Source organism: Callospermophilus lateralis, chromosome 12, assembly GCF_048772815.1.
Source record: "Callospermophilus lateralis isolate mCalLat2 chromosome 12, mCalLat2.hap1, whole genome shotgun sequence".
In the NCBI taxonomy this organism is placed as follows: domain Eukaryota; kingdom Metazoa; phylum Chordata; class Mammalia; order Rodentia; family Sciuridae; genus Callospermophilus; species Callospermophilus lateralis.
Window position 1 is genome coordinate 81,287,238 of NC_135316.1, and position 15,863 is coordinate 81,303,100.

A 15,863-nucleotide genomic window follows, 5' to 3' on the forward strand; every position below is an offset into this window, starting at 1 on the left:
CTGCTTTCTGAATTAAAATCTCATGGACACATCTGTAGGCATTATTGTTCCATGTGAATGGTCCTGGGGTTTCTGATCATACCTTCTGCATTATTAATTCTGTTCTTGGCTATTCATCTTTAAATTTTTGCCAATATGCCCCTGTATGTGACTTTTCTTCTTCTTTTTTTTTTTTTTGCAGTATTATAGTTATATGTAGTCATTTGGTTCATCTCAATAAATTTGAACATGCACGGAATTGGATTTTATTTCATGTCCCTCCACTTTTCCCTCCCCTTATCCCGTCTCTCATTCTCCTTCCTCTGCTCTACTGATCTTCTTTTCACTCATCTATTTATTTATTTTTGATTGGTTCTTTCTAATTATATATTAAGGTTGAATTCCTTGTGGTATATTTATATATGCACATAACATGATATTTAAAAATTCATTTCTCATTTCCTCCCCTTTTCCAGCCCTCCTCTCTTGCTCTCAGTCTCCTTCTACTTTGCTGATTTTTCTTAGATCTTTATGATATGATTCCCTTTCCTTCTATCCTTTATTTTGCTCCAGCTTCCACATGAGAGAAAACATTTGACCTTGATTTTCTGAGACTGGTTTATTTTACTTAGCATTATGTTCCCATTTCCATCCATTTACCAGTAAATGCCATAATTTCATTCTTCTTCGTGGCTAAGTTAAACTCTATTGTTTAAGAATTCTTAATCCCTTCATCTGTTGGTGGGCATCTGAGTTGATTATAGTTTGGCTGTTGTGAATTGTGCTGCTATACACATTGAGATGGCTCTATCCCTATAGAATACTGAGTTTAGTTCTCTTGGATAACATTTCTCAAAAGAAGAAAAACAAATGGTCAGCAATTATATGATAAAATTTTCAACGTCTCTAGCAATTAGGGAAATCTAGCAAAACTCCACTAAGATTTTATCTAGCTCCAGTTAGAAGGGCAATTTTCAAGAACACAAACAGTAATAAATGCTGGTGAGGATGTGAGCGGAAAGGTGCACTCAAACATTGCTGGTGGGACTGCAGATTAACTAGTTACAACTACTCTGGAAAGCAGTATGGAGAGTCCTCGAAAAACTAGAAATGGATCCATCATATGATCCTTCTTATTCTTTAAGAAATGAAATCTCCTGGCAAGGCTACCTGGGTGGGCCAAAATGACCACAGTGGCCCAAATGACTGTTGGGGAAATCTGGGTAAGTGTGGTAATGCCCTAGTTTATTTTTCCCTGCTTTTGGCTATGAGGAAAAGCAGAGGAAACCACGAATACTAAAATCTAAAGGCAGAATTTCCCTTTTCCCTCTTTTTTTCCTCCACCTCCTTCATGAAATTCTTCCTCTTCTTTTTGCCCCAGTTCAATTCAATTCATGGGGCTTTTTCTCTTTGTCCTATCTCCTATTCAAGTCTTCCATTTCTTTTTTACTTAACAATATGAACTATTTTATTCAACAGCGTGGATAAGGAAAAGAAACATGTTTTGAACTTAGAAAATGAAAAATTGCATGGACTTCAAAGATGAAGTCGGACATCAGCATTGGATTGGGAATTGAGAGTCCTTGGTTACTAAAACATAAAATGGTTAAAAATGCACAATGGAAAAGTTAATAAACTATAGTTTTAAACTGCTATACTTAAAAAGAATACTACATTTAAAAGGCTAGCGTGTTTCAACAACTACCTACAAAGATAAATATTTATAACATAATAGACTAAGGGATAAAATTTTAATGTAGAACACATTCTTATGAACCAATTAGAAAAAAGAACATCTCAACTGCAAATGCACAAAGAACATGAATAAGTAATTGCAAAAGGAGAAATATGAATGGCTAATATGCATGTGGGAAAAATGTACAATATTACTGGCAATCAAACCAAGTCATATTTTAAGCAATGAAGGTTTATATTTGTTTAAAAATTCACCCCCCCCCACACACACACAAATTTTCTTTAGAAAGATAACACCTAACCTCAGTGAGGAGTCAGGCAAGTGGTCATTCATGCTGTAGTGAAAGTATGATTTGGATCAAGTACTTTCTGGAGATAATTTGTAAAGAGCTTTGAAAAAGTGCTTCTCTTTCAGCCCACCAAACCTATAGCATTCAGCAGATGTTTTTGAGCATCTATAATGTGCCCTTTGTTTCTAGTTTCAAGTATCAGGGAACCAAATCTATTCTAAGGAAATAATCAATTAACTGCCCATTCATTTATAAGAGTGTTACTGAGTAATTATCATAGTAAATATTATAAGAAGGTTAAATGTCCAATGGTAGCAATTTGGTTAATTATGGTACCCCAGGCAATGAAATGCTTGGCAGTCATTAAATGACAGAGTGACAATATTCACAAGATACTGTAGTATGATAAAGGGCTGGTGAGAGATGAATGTGTACAGATTAATTCCAATGTTGTTTAAATATACAAACGAGTAAGAAATTTTCTCGAGGTTTGTGTACTCCCCGCAAAAAAAGTATCACTCAATTATGGAGTATTTGGGGTGTTTTCTAAAATATCCTTGGTGTTTTTCTATCTATAGTGAACATTGATTATCATTATAAGCTAATAAATATTTTTTAATTATTTAAGTGATTTCTTGAGAACAAGATGCCTGGATTTATACAGCAAAGTTTATCAGTGAATCGCACTAAGAGAGAAATACAAAGTTCTTTGCTATTAAGGATACTTAGCATTGAATTTGGTGAACACAAACACTGAGGATTGAAATCTAATGAAAGTAGTTGTTTCTTATCCTCAGTCCAAGATGATTTTATAGACATAAAGTGAGATCTGCTGCAGTGTCATGGGGAGACACAGGTGCACATGATTCCTTTAGCAGAACAACAGCACCTGTTCTCCAATGCTACCTCTATGAGCAACTGTGCTATTACCCACACATGGTAAAGACCCACCATGATCCTATGAGAACCCCCCCAGAACAGTAAACTTGGACCCGTCATGCAGGGTAGAAGCTTCCATCACATTTCTTGGTTTATGAAATTTTGCTTTCTTCTAACATTTTTCTTGGGAAAAAAAGTAAATAATTTATCGTACAAGTGATACATATGCACAGACAGCTCAAAGGTGGGTGGAGAGAAATGCAATGAAAGCACCCCTTTATCAGCCTATTACTTCCAGTGAATCCATAATCTTGTTGTAAAGAGGGTAAGCAAGAGGTTTGAAGTATTACCGACTTCCATGTCTAAGAAGTCCACCTTGTTTTTACTGGTTGCTTTCCTGGTTCCATTGGCATGGCCAAGCACTAGGCTGGCGGGAGGTATGACTGAGAGTGGCCGTATATTTCCACATCCAAGCTTATTGTGTATTTCAAGATGGCATGTGTGTGGTGACCCAATCCTGATGTGCGGTTGTTGTTCTTTCCCCAGAATGTCGTGTGGTGAAGTCCACTTCTTACACCAAAATAGCTTCATCATCCCGCAGGAGCACCACCAAGAGCCCAGGACCTTCCCGGCGCAGCAAATCCCCTGCCTCCACCAGCTCAGGTAAAGTAGCAGAGGAGACTGCAGGCAGTTGCCTTATTTCGGATGCATGAGGAGCAGAGGGTGTGTGAAGCCAGACCGTGAGGTTTTTAAGACGGTGTGGATTCCGGTTTATAATTTTAGAACATGTTAGAGTGGCTGAACAGATTTACCAGAGTCTAGCATGTTGGCTGTAAGGAAAAAAAAACATTGAGCTTGGAAAAATGTACTCAGTGAGACTCAGGAAACCCAGATTTACCCACAAATGAAAGTACACCACCGATTTTTATCATTTCAACCACAGAAACTAATCTTTCAGGGTCTAGAAATTTCTGTTATGGCATTTATTCTGCTTGGAGGGCTGGCTTAGGAAGGGTTTCCAATTTTTCTTTGCTGAACCTGCGTGTAACACACTTTTGACCGTGGTCTCAGTTTTCTTTCACGACTGTGGAGCTAAAAGCACCTAAAATGGAAGAGTGGAGCAGGGACCAACACTGTAGTGACCCTGGCTGGCGGTCTGGCTGTGGGCCAGGTGTGGTGTAAGAGTGGGCCTGTGCACAGGATGAGCATCTCAGGCCTGCCTTCACCTTCTTAGGTCTTAAAACTGACGTGAATCTATTAAAAAGCGTTGTGTTTTGGTCTCAAGTTTAAGGTCTGTTTACTGTGGAAGGGAGTTATTTATTAAATGATTTGAATTGTTGAATGGGAATTATTAGATGATGCAGACCACAAAGTGGTTATTATCTGATTTCATGAGAGCTAGGAAAGCTCTTAAAATATCTACAAAGATATTTAGGGCTTATGTGGAGTACGTACTTCCTTTACTCAACAGCAAAGCCCAGGGAGAGAGTGTAAAAAGCTCTAGGCTGGGGCTGCACAGGAAGGAATTCCTAATAGACTGGACAGCTAGACCACCCTGCCCAATTGGGTTCTCTAAGAGTCACCTTCCCCTTGGAGCTTTTCCTACTCCTGCTTTTTTCTATCAGTTCTCCAAAGACCATTTTCTCCACTGACACTCACTCCAAGGATAGCAATGATGGGTGACCACTGGCCCCTTCCCACCACATGGCCTACATCATAGCTAGTCAGGGAAGAAGTCTCAGAACGTGGCTGGCACTTGAGATGCATCGTGTTTGCCACTGAGTTTAGAGGTGAGCAGAGAACTTAATGACATAACTCATCTTGGTTAAATGGAACCCTAAAGTAAGTCCTTATTTAAGGTAGTAAGACTCAAATTTTAGAGTTCATGAGAGTCACTTGGGAGCTGGATAAAATTTATCATCCTGACCCCCTGCTCCCTCATGAACATGTGCTTTAGCTAGTCTCAAGGTAATTCTGATGCATGGACCACATTTCAAGAAACAGTGGTTCTCAGTCTAGAAGCATCTCTACCACCTAAACACGGGTCAGCCATGCCAGGCCTTGATCCCTTCAGCAGACCTACTTGAATCAGAAACTCTGGAGCTGGCCATCAGGATGTTTGGGTTTCCAAAGCTCTCCAAGGTGATTCTTATGCTTGCCCAAATTTGAGAGCCACTAGATTATGAGTAACAGAAAGGAAATAAATAGAGAAATTCATTTAATTCTGGATAACCCAGGGGAAAAAAATATGGCATACTCATCTTAACTCATTGGCCTTGCAGAAATGACTTACTTTCTATATTTCCACTTGTCTCTAAGTAGCCATGTCTATCTCTAGCCCCTGTCATTCAACAGCAGAACTCTAGATACTCTGAAGAATAGATCAATAGAGCAATGAGCAGAGGAGAGCATCAAATGTTGACTTCTTCCACCTCCTTACAATGGCCTGAGAATTAAACACCAGCTAGAAGAAGGAAATCTGTCTGAAAACCATCCCTTCCCTGGCATTTTGGGAAAAGTCCCTCCTTTCAAGAGAGATACCCTAAACACACTCCACAAAATGACAGTGTGCTTCTAGGATTGCTATATGTTACTCCCCTGGAAGTCTTATCAGGCCCACGGACTGACTGACAAGTTTAAAGTGAGGCTTTCATCAAAGAAATTCTTTATTTCCTCTTACCAAATGGATATGGGATGAATCTCATGGAGCAGTAAAGGAGAAAGAGGACACAAGCCTAGACAGACTGTTGCCACAAAAATTTTAGTTATTTAGTGCAATCATGAGCGAAGGAGAAGAAGAAAGAGCTCGCACACACACTGAAATGTCATCCATACTATTAACAATAATCACCATTGGGCTGGAGGGTAGCTCAGTGACGGAGAGCTTACCTTGCATGCACAGGCCCTGGGTTCAGTCCCCAACACTGCAAATTAAAAAAAAATCAAAATTAAAAGACAAAATTAGTCCCCAATTCAAACTACCTTAGACTTTGACAGATTTTACTTAATCTTTCTACTCTCCTTCTTCACAGCATTAATCCTGATAACAAATTTCAGAAGGAGGGACATCTGATAGTGAGAGCGATGAGCCTAATTCTTATGTCTTTACCTTATAGATATTTCAAGATCATCAATATGAACTATATCTCTCAATTATTGCTTTTGTTGCTAACAATTATAGGAATTTGGTACTGCTGGGACGTGTTTTTCCTTTTCCTTTTTTGTTTGTTTTGGTCTCCATAAGTCAAAAAGGGATGGCGGGCAATGTTATGCGTATGTTGAAGAACAAATTCATAAATCAAATCTTAAAAGATAATTATGAATACAGGCAATAATTTCAACTTAGAATTAACTGATAACATAGTTACCATTTGGCATCTCTAGATTTATATTCACTTACCAAAAATAATTGTGCAAACTCAAAAAGCAGGTAGGCAAATATAATTAAATGTAATTTGTATTTGTTACTGCCAACATTTGTAATTATTTCTCTTGGAAGCATAAGGTAGGTAGACACATTACTTCAAAATCAGCAGGGTGCTTTGAACAAATATTTCCATTTTCTATTGTTTGCTTGAAGCCCTTTTCAACTCTAGTTAAAACCTAGTTGATTTAACCAGCATTAATTTGGAATTTGTGATAGGTAAGCCAGGCCAGGTATTATTTCCATAAAGAAAATGAAACCCAAATCCATTTTTAAATCAATATGTTCTTTAAAATTAGCTTTTGGGTTAAAAAAAATTATATGGTACCAAAGGTGATTTGTTTAATGGGAGCCTTTTATGTATATGAAATTTTCAATTTCCTGCATTTTGACTTAGAAGAGATGACACACAGCCATTTTCTGGTTACAATATGCAGTTATTTCCAGCTCTTAATAAGCAAAGATTATCACTTTATTCTGACCTGCAGTGATTATCCCTTTATTCTGACTTGCTTTCAAGTATTACCACCTCCCCTGGGTGACTTTAATCTGCAGAGGGTTAATACAGCAGCCAGTTTCCAGTCACTAATGTGTGAACTATGCCAATGACCTCATGACCATTCCATTTCTGGGGAATCTGAGCCCAGAGTTTAGGAATTCTAGTGGTGCTGCCATTCTCATGGGGGCAAGCACAGCTGCAGTATGTCAGGGAAGCCCTCCTTTGGGCTCCTGCACTGCTCTGGCCTCCCATTCCTCCTCACCTGTGTGACTTGAAACCAGGGGAAAGGGCACTAAATGATGTCTATATTAATTGCATCAGTTTTCTTAAAATAACCAGTTTAGTGCTTTTTATCATAAATCATAGGGACTAGAATGTGAATGATTTTATTTTATTTTTAAATATTTATTTTTTAATTGTAGTTGGACACAATATCTTTTATTTATTTATTTATTTTTGTGTGGTGCTGAGGATCGAACCCAGGGCCTCGCACATGCTTTACCGCTGAGCCACAACCCCAGCTAGTGAATGATTTTATTTTAATATCTGAAAAATATTGATATTACCCCATACTCAGTTACCACTATGAGTCTGGCTTTTGAACATTAAATAGTCTTTGTTTTTTTCTCCTTAAACATTAATCTAAAATTAGAAATAATTTCTACTTCAGTTTTTTTAAATTTTAACTTCCAAAATGCATCTTCCTACGTTATTTAGAAATTGGGGCATATTAAAAAGTTAACATTTGGAGCCGGGGCTGTAGCTCAGTGGTAGAGTGCTTACCTTGCACATGTGAAGTACTGGGTTCAATCCTCAGCACCACACAAAAGTAAATTAATAAACAAAGATCTTGTGTCCATTTACAACTAAAAATATATTTTTTTAAAGTTAACATTTGCTTAATGTTAGGGTCATGCTCCTGTTAACAATCATATAGTGTGTTAGCTATTAGATTTCTGTTACTATAACAAAATACCTGAGATAATCAACTGAAAGGGGAAAAGGTTTATTTTGGCTCACAATTTTGGAGATTTCAGTTCATGATTGGTTGACCTCATTTCTTCTGGACCTGAGGCAAGGCAGTATATCATGATGGGAGTGCATGCCAGAGGAAGCTGCTTATCTCATGGCAGCCAGGAAGCAAAGAAAGAGAGAGAGAGAGAGATCAATATCCTGCAATCATCTTTGAGTATGCCTCCCGTGACCTGACTTCCTCCCACTAGGCCCCTCCTAAAGGCTCTGTCACCTCCCAGTAGCACCATAGGCTGGGGACCAAGCCTTCCTCATGTGGGCCTTCAAGGGACACTTGTCTGAACCATAGCATATGGTTTATTTAAATTTAATTGAAACAGCAGAGTGTACATTGGACTTTAATCCCTTTGATCTTTTGTGATCCTCCCAACCATCTCTCAACAAATGTGACAAGCTATTGTTATTTGTGTGTAGAAAGTAGGAAGCAGAGGCAGGGCTGAGTCCAGAGCTCTGGCCAGTCAGAGTTGAGCAGCAGCACAAGGCTGGTACCTGGGGCTCGCGGCACTCTAGCTACAAGCTGGCCGTCTTTGATACCTGCATCTTTGCTCCACTTATAGGAGTTTTAATTGCCAGGATATAGCTACTCTAGTATCTTATTTTGAATTGATAACATCATAATACCTTACCACAGAAGCCTAAATATTAGTCTTCTAGTACCAGCTTCCCAGAAAGGTGAATGATTTGCCCCAACTTTGTCAGTGGTGGACAGAAACTTGCCTTTGTAGGTCGGCGTTAGAACAAGAACAAGAATCCTCTATAAATCTTCCTTCTATCCTTACCCATTTCTCTTCTCAGGACTAAAAGAAGTTAAAAGTGATTTATTCATATAAGGTGTTCATTTACACATTCATAAATATCAGTCACAGGCTTGCTGGCATGGAGCATTTGCTAGGCGCTAATGATGCAGAGATGAAAGGAAGGAGCCCCTACTCTCAAGAAGCACAGAGGTCAAGGCCCCCCAAATAATTTATAGATAATATAACTCTCATAGCTGTTGAATTATTATTAGTCTCTATTACAGAAGGGGCCCAAAGAATGAAAATGGAACTAGAAGAAAGAGAAACCAGAAACTTTAACAACACCCAAAAGAATATCAAACCCCCAGGACTGGGACTTGGAATACAGAATCACTGAGAAACTAGAAAAATGGTTTTTAGTTACTTCTTAAAGAAACAAGAATATATAAGAGCATCATAAAGCATGTTTAATATGGGTTAACTCTTTAAACATGTGTTTTCTTGAAACACAGACATAAAATACGTAATTTAAAAGTAAATTATTTAAAGCAAATCCCTTTACCTGTATAGAAAAGTTATAACAAAATATCTCCAAAAATAACAATAGAATATGTACTAATTTGATTTCAATAAAGACCAACAAAGTTTGAATTTTGTTTTACATTGTTTTCTTCATGTGAAAAGTATAAGAAAACCATGTGTCCCTGTCTTGAAGTTTTATTGCTTCAGTCCTCCTTAAAACTTACATATTTCAAAATTTTGACCTTTTCTTGGATCTTTTAGAGCTTTGGGAATTTTGCTTTGTTTTGTTTTGGAGTTTTATTGTGTTTCGATACATTGCCAACTTCTCATAGAATAATGTTTTAGTCAGCTTTTTTCATTGCTGTGACTAAAAGATCTGACAAGAATAATTATAGAAGTGGAAAACTTTATTTGGGGACTCACAGTTTCAGAGGTCTCAATCCATAGACAATAGGCTCCATTCCTCGGGGCCTAAGGTAAGGCAGAACAACATGGCAGAAGAGTGTGATGGAGGGAAGCAGCTCACGTGATGATCAGGAAACAAAGAGAGACTACTCACTAGATGCAAAATGTATTCCCCTAAAGCATGCCCCTAATGACCCACCTCCTCCAGCCACACCCTACCTGCCTTTAGCTACCACTCAGTTAATCCCATCAGGGTATCAATTCACTGATTGGGTTAAGCCTGTCTTAACCCAGTCATTTCTCCTCTAAACCTTCTATTTTCTCACATGTGAGCTTTTGGGAGTCACCTCGCACTCAGACCATAACAAATGACATCCTCAATCTAGAATCTCAATCTATAGAAATAATAGCAAGCATAATTAAGCCCTCCATGCTGTCTTGCACCCATCAATTTGAGCATGAACTAATGCACTTTCTTTCCCTTCAAGAGCACATAGTCTAATGCACAGTTGCTTTCTGTATCTCCAGATTCTATATCTATTAACTCCACAACTTCATATGAATATCAAAGATATTCATGAAAAAAAATACTGTGTCAGTACTGATCATGGAGAGACATTTTTTTCCTGTCACGATTCCCTAAATAATACAGTATAACAACTCTTTCTAAAATATTTACATCATATTAGGTGTTATAAGTAGTCTAGAGATGATTGAAAGAATATCTAGGATGACAAAGTAGTCTTGAGAGATACTCATAGCACCAATCATTGATTTATTCAGTACACACTGAGAACCCACCATGGATCATCAATGCTGGGGACTGGGAATGCAAGAGTGAGCATATGGAAGAGAGAAAAACCGGATGCCCTTTGTGAACGTCTACCACTGAAACCCCATTCCATACTCCCCAGGCCTGCAACTTTTTTGTATGTGACTCAGGAAATTCTTAAGTCTTTTTATTTATGCTATTCAAATTTTACTTTTTTATGGTTATATAAAATATTTTATGCAACATATGCAGATAAGACAAGAATCAAAGCTGGGGAAGTGAAGAGAATTTTAATCAGCTCACTAGTCCAATTTGTCAAATTCTTTTGATTTCTATGAAATGCCTTCAAAGGCAGATTGCTAGTTATTAATCTTTAGTTCAGTCTTTTCCTTTAGTGCAGATATTTCAGGTTCATTTGTTCCATGGGGGATCTCTTCTGCTTTGAGGCTCCAAAGGAATCGTTGAAAACAATATACACCAAGAAAATCAAGAGGCTGGTGATTCATCTCTTGAATTTGGGGAATTTCTTGCTGCATACAGAACCCATCCCTTTGTCCATTTTCTGTCTTTTCACCCATCAGCTCCCCCTAGTACTGACCCCAGAAAGACGCTCAAACATACTCTTCAAAGCTTTGAGCCATTATCTTGACTTACTGTTTACTTGGGAACAGCAGCCTCTATCAGAGTCTTTTATAACTCCCTACTGTTGATGCCCCAGGTTAATTAGACATTTCCTGAGTGTCTGCCGAGTTTCAGGCCTGTATTAGGCCCCAAGGATACAGAGATAATTAAACCACAGTCCTTGCCTTTAAAGTTGCTTGTATTCTAATTGGGAGACAAACACATACAGCACTTTCTGTAATTGTGTGGTAAATGACATGAAAGCCCAGAGGAAGAAAGGGTTCAATCTCATTAATAGGGAAAAAAAAAAAAAAAAACTTCTAAGAGACAAGGACTTATACATTGGTACATTGGTACTAGAAGAATTGTGCCAGAATAAGAAGGACCAGGATGACACTCCTTTTTTGAGATAAGGCACAAACCCATGAAAATATATGACGTATTAGGGAACAGTTATTAATCCAATAAAATAAGTAATAGAATTCTAGGAAAGGGCTGAAGAACATGGTGATAGTCCATTTGCTTGTCCGAGTGCACAGGGCTGTGAAGGCATATTAGGAGGTGAAAGGGGATTTTTATCAAGAGCTTGATAAATCACAGTTGAGTTTTAGTAACAATGGCACCATAGTAGAAAGGATGGTTCCATATGAGGGGCCAGGATAACTCTAGGAGGCCCCAGCAGTCATCCTGGAAAGAAGTTATCAGGACAGAATTGAAACAGCCCCATTAGGAATGGGGGAGACTGCAAAAGGGAAATGAAATCAGAAATTTAACTGGTTTTGAGGCCAGAGGAAGAGAGGAATCAGGAATGAGGAGCAGGTTTAGGTTTGTCCAATGAAGAAGGGAGGTAGGGAATGAACCCCATTTTTAGACATGGGGAGTGTGAGATGCTTTGGAAAGGTCAGTAGGCAACTAGCAATAAGGAACTGTGTTGAAGCTGACAAGGTCTATTTGGGAGATGCTGGCAGATAGGAGTGATTTCAATAACAAAAATGTAAGATTCCTTCCTCTGCCCCACTGAGAGATTTGTGAAGATGAAAATGGAACCCTGAGGAACATGTGCAATTCTCAGAACAGATCAGGGGAGGCCAGAGGACATGGAGTAGAGTATCAGAGTCAAAGAGGCAAAGTCAAGATGGAGGCGGATGGATGTGGTGGATGCTGAGAAGTAAAGTAGCATCTGAAAGAAGGGCATAGGATTTGGCTGGACCCCACTGGATGCCTGGGAAGGAGCTATTTCAGTGGTCATGGGGCCTTGTCTGGGAATGCTCTCCATGGGGCCATTACAAGGCTGCCCCAAGGCTGACTTCCAGCTTCACTGGAATAGGCTGTGTCCCGCAGCTACTGGTGGGGTAGAGCATCAGAGAGGCTTCCCACTCAGTCCTGACTCTCACCACCCCAGGCATTGGTGCCCATGGTTGCCCAATTCCCTTGTAATAACTACAGCTTGTCCTTGGATCCCCTCTGATAGGGGTTCAAACATTCCTTCATTTTATACCTAACAACTCTAGATGATCGTATTTTATTGAGTTAAACTTTTTTTCCCTTTTACTATGAAATAATCTTTGATTCCCTCTCCCCTCCTTTCCACATTCAGTTTGTCTGTGGCCCTTTGTGATGCTCTCTTACTCCCTTTCCACCTGGGCGGCCTCCCTATTGTTCTAGGACTCCTCTGCTTCTCACAGGCTACAGACACTATCTACCCGCTGACCTCCTTGCCTTCGTCCTTTGCTTCTTACATCTGCTTGGCACACCAGTGTCCCATTTCCTGCCTTTACTCATTGTCAGACAGTCCAAATTCCTGTCTCAGGTGAAGGACCATCTTGATTTGAACAAGATCTTCCTTTCCAGCCACATCTCTTTCTTCTCCATCCTAGAAACTAATGTGTTTTCCCCAGATAACTCTTGGACTTTTCCACATTTTTATTCCTGACATACAATGTCTTCCTCTGTCACTTCTAATGTCAAAAACCAATGCCTCACCAGGTACAGTGGGGCACACCTGTAATCCCAGCAGCTCAGGAGGCTGAGACAGGAGGATCATGGGTTCAAAGCCAGCCTCAGCAAAAGCAAGACTCTAAGCAATTCAGTGAGACCCTGTATCTAAATTAAAAAAACATTATAAGCCTGGGGATGTGGCTCAGTGGTCAAGTGCTCCTGAGTTCAATCCCTTGTACCCCACCCACCCACCAAAAAAGCAACAACAACAATGTACCTGTTGTGGTTTGAATATAAATTGTCCTCCAAAATCTCCTATGTTAACACAGGAATGTTCAGAAGTGGAATGATTAGATCATATTGGGTAGTAACTTTTGGCAAGTGGTCGGGGGGCTGGAGGAAGTCAGCTTCTGGTGGCGGGGTGCCTTTGGAGTTTAGCTTTCTTTGGTGTCTAGCTTTCTGTCTGTTTCCTGGCTGTCATGAACCAAGCCGGTTTTCTCTGTTATGCACTTCTACTGTGCTGTTCTGCCTCACCTCTTGCCCAGAGAGGTAAACTGGCTAACTAGACTGAACCTCAGAAACTGTGAGCCCCAAATAAACTTTTCCTCCTGTAAGTTGTCCTGGTCATGTATTTTGATCACAATGATGAAAATCTGACTAACACAATACCCAACTCTGCCCGACTGATCTCAGCAAAATGTCCCCTGGTCATCTTATCTCACTGTTGAGAGTCTTCTCTAGCTCTGCAGTCCTGTGGCAGTTGGTTGGGCTCCCAGTCTGCAGGTGACATGTTTCACCACCCTACCAGATAGTAAAGTCTCAAAGCAGGAGTTCTTTGTATATTCTATGACACCTGTGAGTTCCAACTGGTAAATGTTGACGGTGTGAATGAACTAAGAAATACTAGAAGCTGATGAGCTTGCCTAGATTTTCTGAGGTTTAAGGAACTTTCTCTAAGTATTTATTTAAAAAATTCACAGAGTCATGTCCCTTTCTTCCTCTCTTCTGTTTCTTCCTCTCCCTTTTCCCCATTATTCTCAGCAGATGGTCCCTTTGGAAAAAATCAAAGCTCTACGTACCTGTACGAGGTGAGCACATGAAAAGCTAGAATTAGGAAAGAACACCTTTTTTCTTACTCTATTAAATGGTCATCTCTTATCTCTTTGTATGTGTGTCCACATGTCTTTCCTTTCTTCTTTCTTTCATTTTTTTTTCTGAATAATGTGAGAAGCACTGGACAAGGGTTGGGAAAAGAGAATCTACAGCATTGACAGGATTAGGAAGTGAGGGCCAGTCTTAGGCTGGAAGCCAAGAACACCCTAGCAATCTACCTCAGTTGCCACCTTCCCAAACCACAGACATACACACATATATGAACACATTCCCTCCCTTCAACCCAACAAGTGCAGGACAGAAATAAATGAGCCTCTCTGTGTGCTAAAAGAAGACAGGGAAATGGCAAGGTAGATTTCATGTCCAAAAAGTTACTCACTGTGGCAATTAAAAAAAAAAAAAAAAAAGGAGGAAAAGAAATGCCAGAATTTTGTGGTAAAGCAAAAATGTTGAAGTTTATATATGCTTGAAAGAATATAAAAATGATCTGGCCTGAAAAGTAAAAGACATTATTGAGAAGAAAAAGAAAACAAGACAAAAAAAAAAAAAAAACAATAACCATTGAAGATTGTCACTCTGAAGCTTATTTTGACTTCAAAACCACTATTTTGTCATAAAATAAAACTCCCTATTAAGAAATTAATTTTAAATATCTTCTTCATAAAGAAACACATTATCATCATTAAACATCCCAGAAATGTAGGAATATCAAGTATACATAGTTCTACCATTTAATATATATTTTTTCAATGTGTGCTTTTTGCTTTCTTTTGACTTTGCTAAGATATTGATAAAATCATCAGATTAGGTTTTGTTTGATAACAGGACAAAATTATAAATATAAATACTTGTTAAATCTTTTTATAAAGAAAAGTAGTAAGGATCAAATGGAGTTATATAGACATTGTTTCTTATACCACAACCATATTTAAATGCAGGAAAATCCGTGCAGAAAACATTTCAGGTGTTCAGTCCTAGCAGTCTTCTTATTCTAGAGAGCAAGGAGGAGCCTTGTAGCAGGTGGCAGCAGTGTGTGTGAGTTGGTTTCCTGTCAGGAGTTTCTCCCAGCAGAGTTCATTACTACTTTAGAGAAAGTAATGATGTATAAATTATCCTTTTGTCCTCTCTTCATGTCCATATTTGATAACAGCTTTGAGATCTGTGCATCCAAAGAAAGAAAGGACAGATCAAAAGTTCATCAACTCTCTGATTTGGGTACAAAGAACCGACTCCGGTTCTTTAAGCTCTGATCTTTTATTTCAATAGATTTTGTATTTTAAAATTGTCACACGTGTGTCTACTCCCCCTCCCCTTTTCTCTCCAGAGAGAACTAGATGTCCTTACTTACTTCCTATAGACACTTAGTGTTTTAGGGAAGTCCCATTTCAGCAGAAGTTTGATTTTTTCCCATGAAGTCTCATTTTATTCCTGGTGATATACATACTCTAATGTTTGGTGACTCTAGACCAATCCATACAGTTTCTGTGTTTTATTTTTGAATCCACTCTATTTAGCACAGTGTCTGGATATGGTAAGAACACAATTTAACAAGTGCTCACCTTTTAATTAAATTGTCTTGCTTAGAAATTTCTCTAATTTCAGGACCAGTCTGAGACCTTGCAGTTGGTGTTTGAGTCTTAAGAGTACAACTATAAAGAAAATAAACCCTTTAAGTTCAAAGAGGGGTTTGCTCATTATAACAGACACATATGTCTAAAGTCATTTAAAAGGAGTCATGAATTAGTCAAGGATCAGCCAAGTGTTTTCAAATTCTATAATGTTTTGGTAACTTTCATATTCAATTATGAGCTTCCTGGAGAACAGGACCAAGGAGAATCTAGCGTATACTTAGTATACACTCTGTGTACTAATGGGTTGATATAGAACCCAGACTTTGTAGCTTCAATTAGTAAAAAAGAATAGGATCAGCTGTCTGAAATTATGGAGAAATAAGTGA

At 38.7% G+C, this 15,863-nt stretch overlaps 1 protein-coding gene across 1 annotated transcript in view; it reads left to right on the forward strand.

The window, feature by feature from the left end:
* Dclk1 (doublecortin like kinase 1) overlaps nt 1–15,863 on the forward strand; it is a 325,307-nt gene that overhangs the window by 229,707 nt on the left and 79,737 nt on the right. Inside the window, exon 5 of the mRNA XM_076871894.1 lies at nt 3,390–3,506. Coding sequence (XP_076728009.1) covers nt 3,390–3,506 — 117 coding nt within the window. The remainder of the gene's footprint in view (nt 1–3,389; nt 3,507–15,863) is intronic.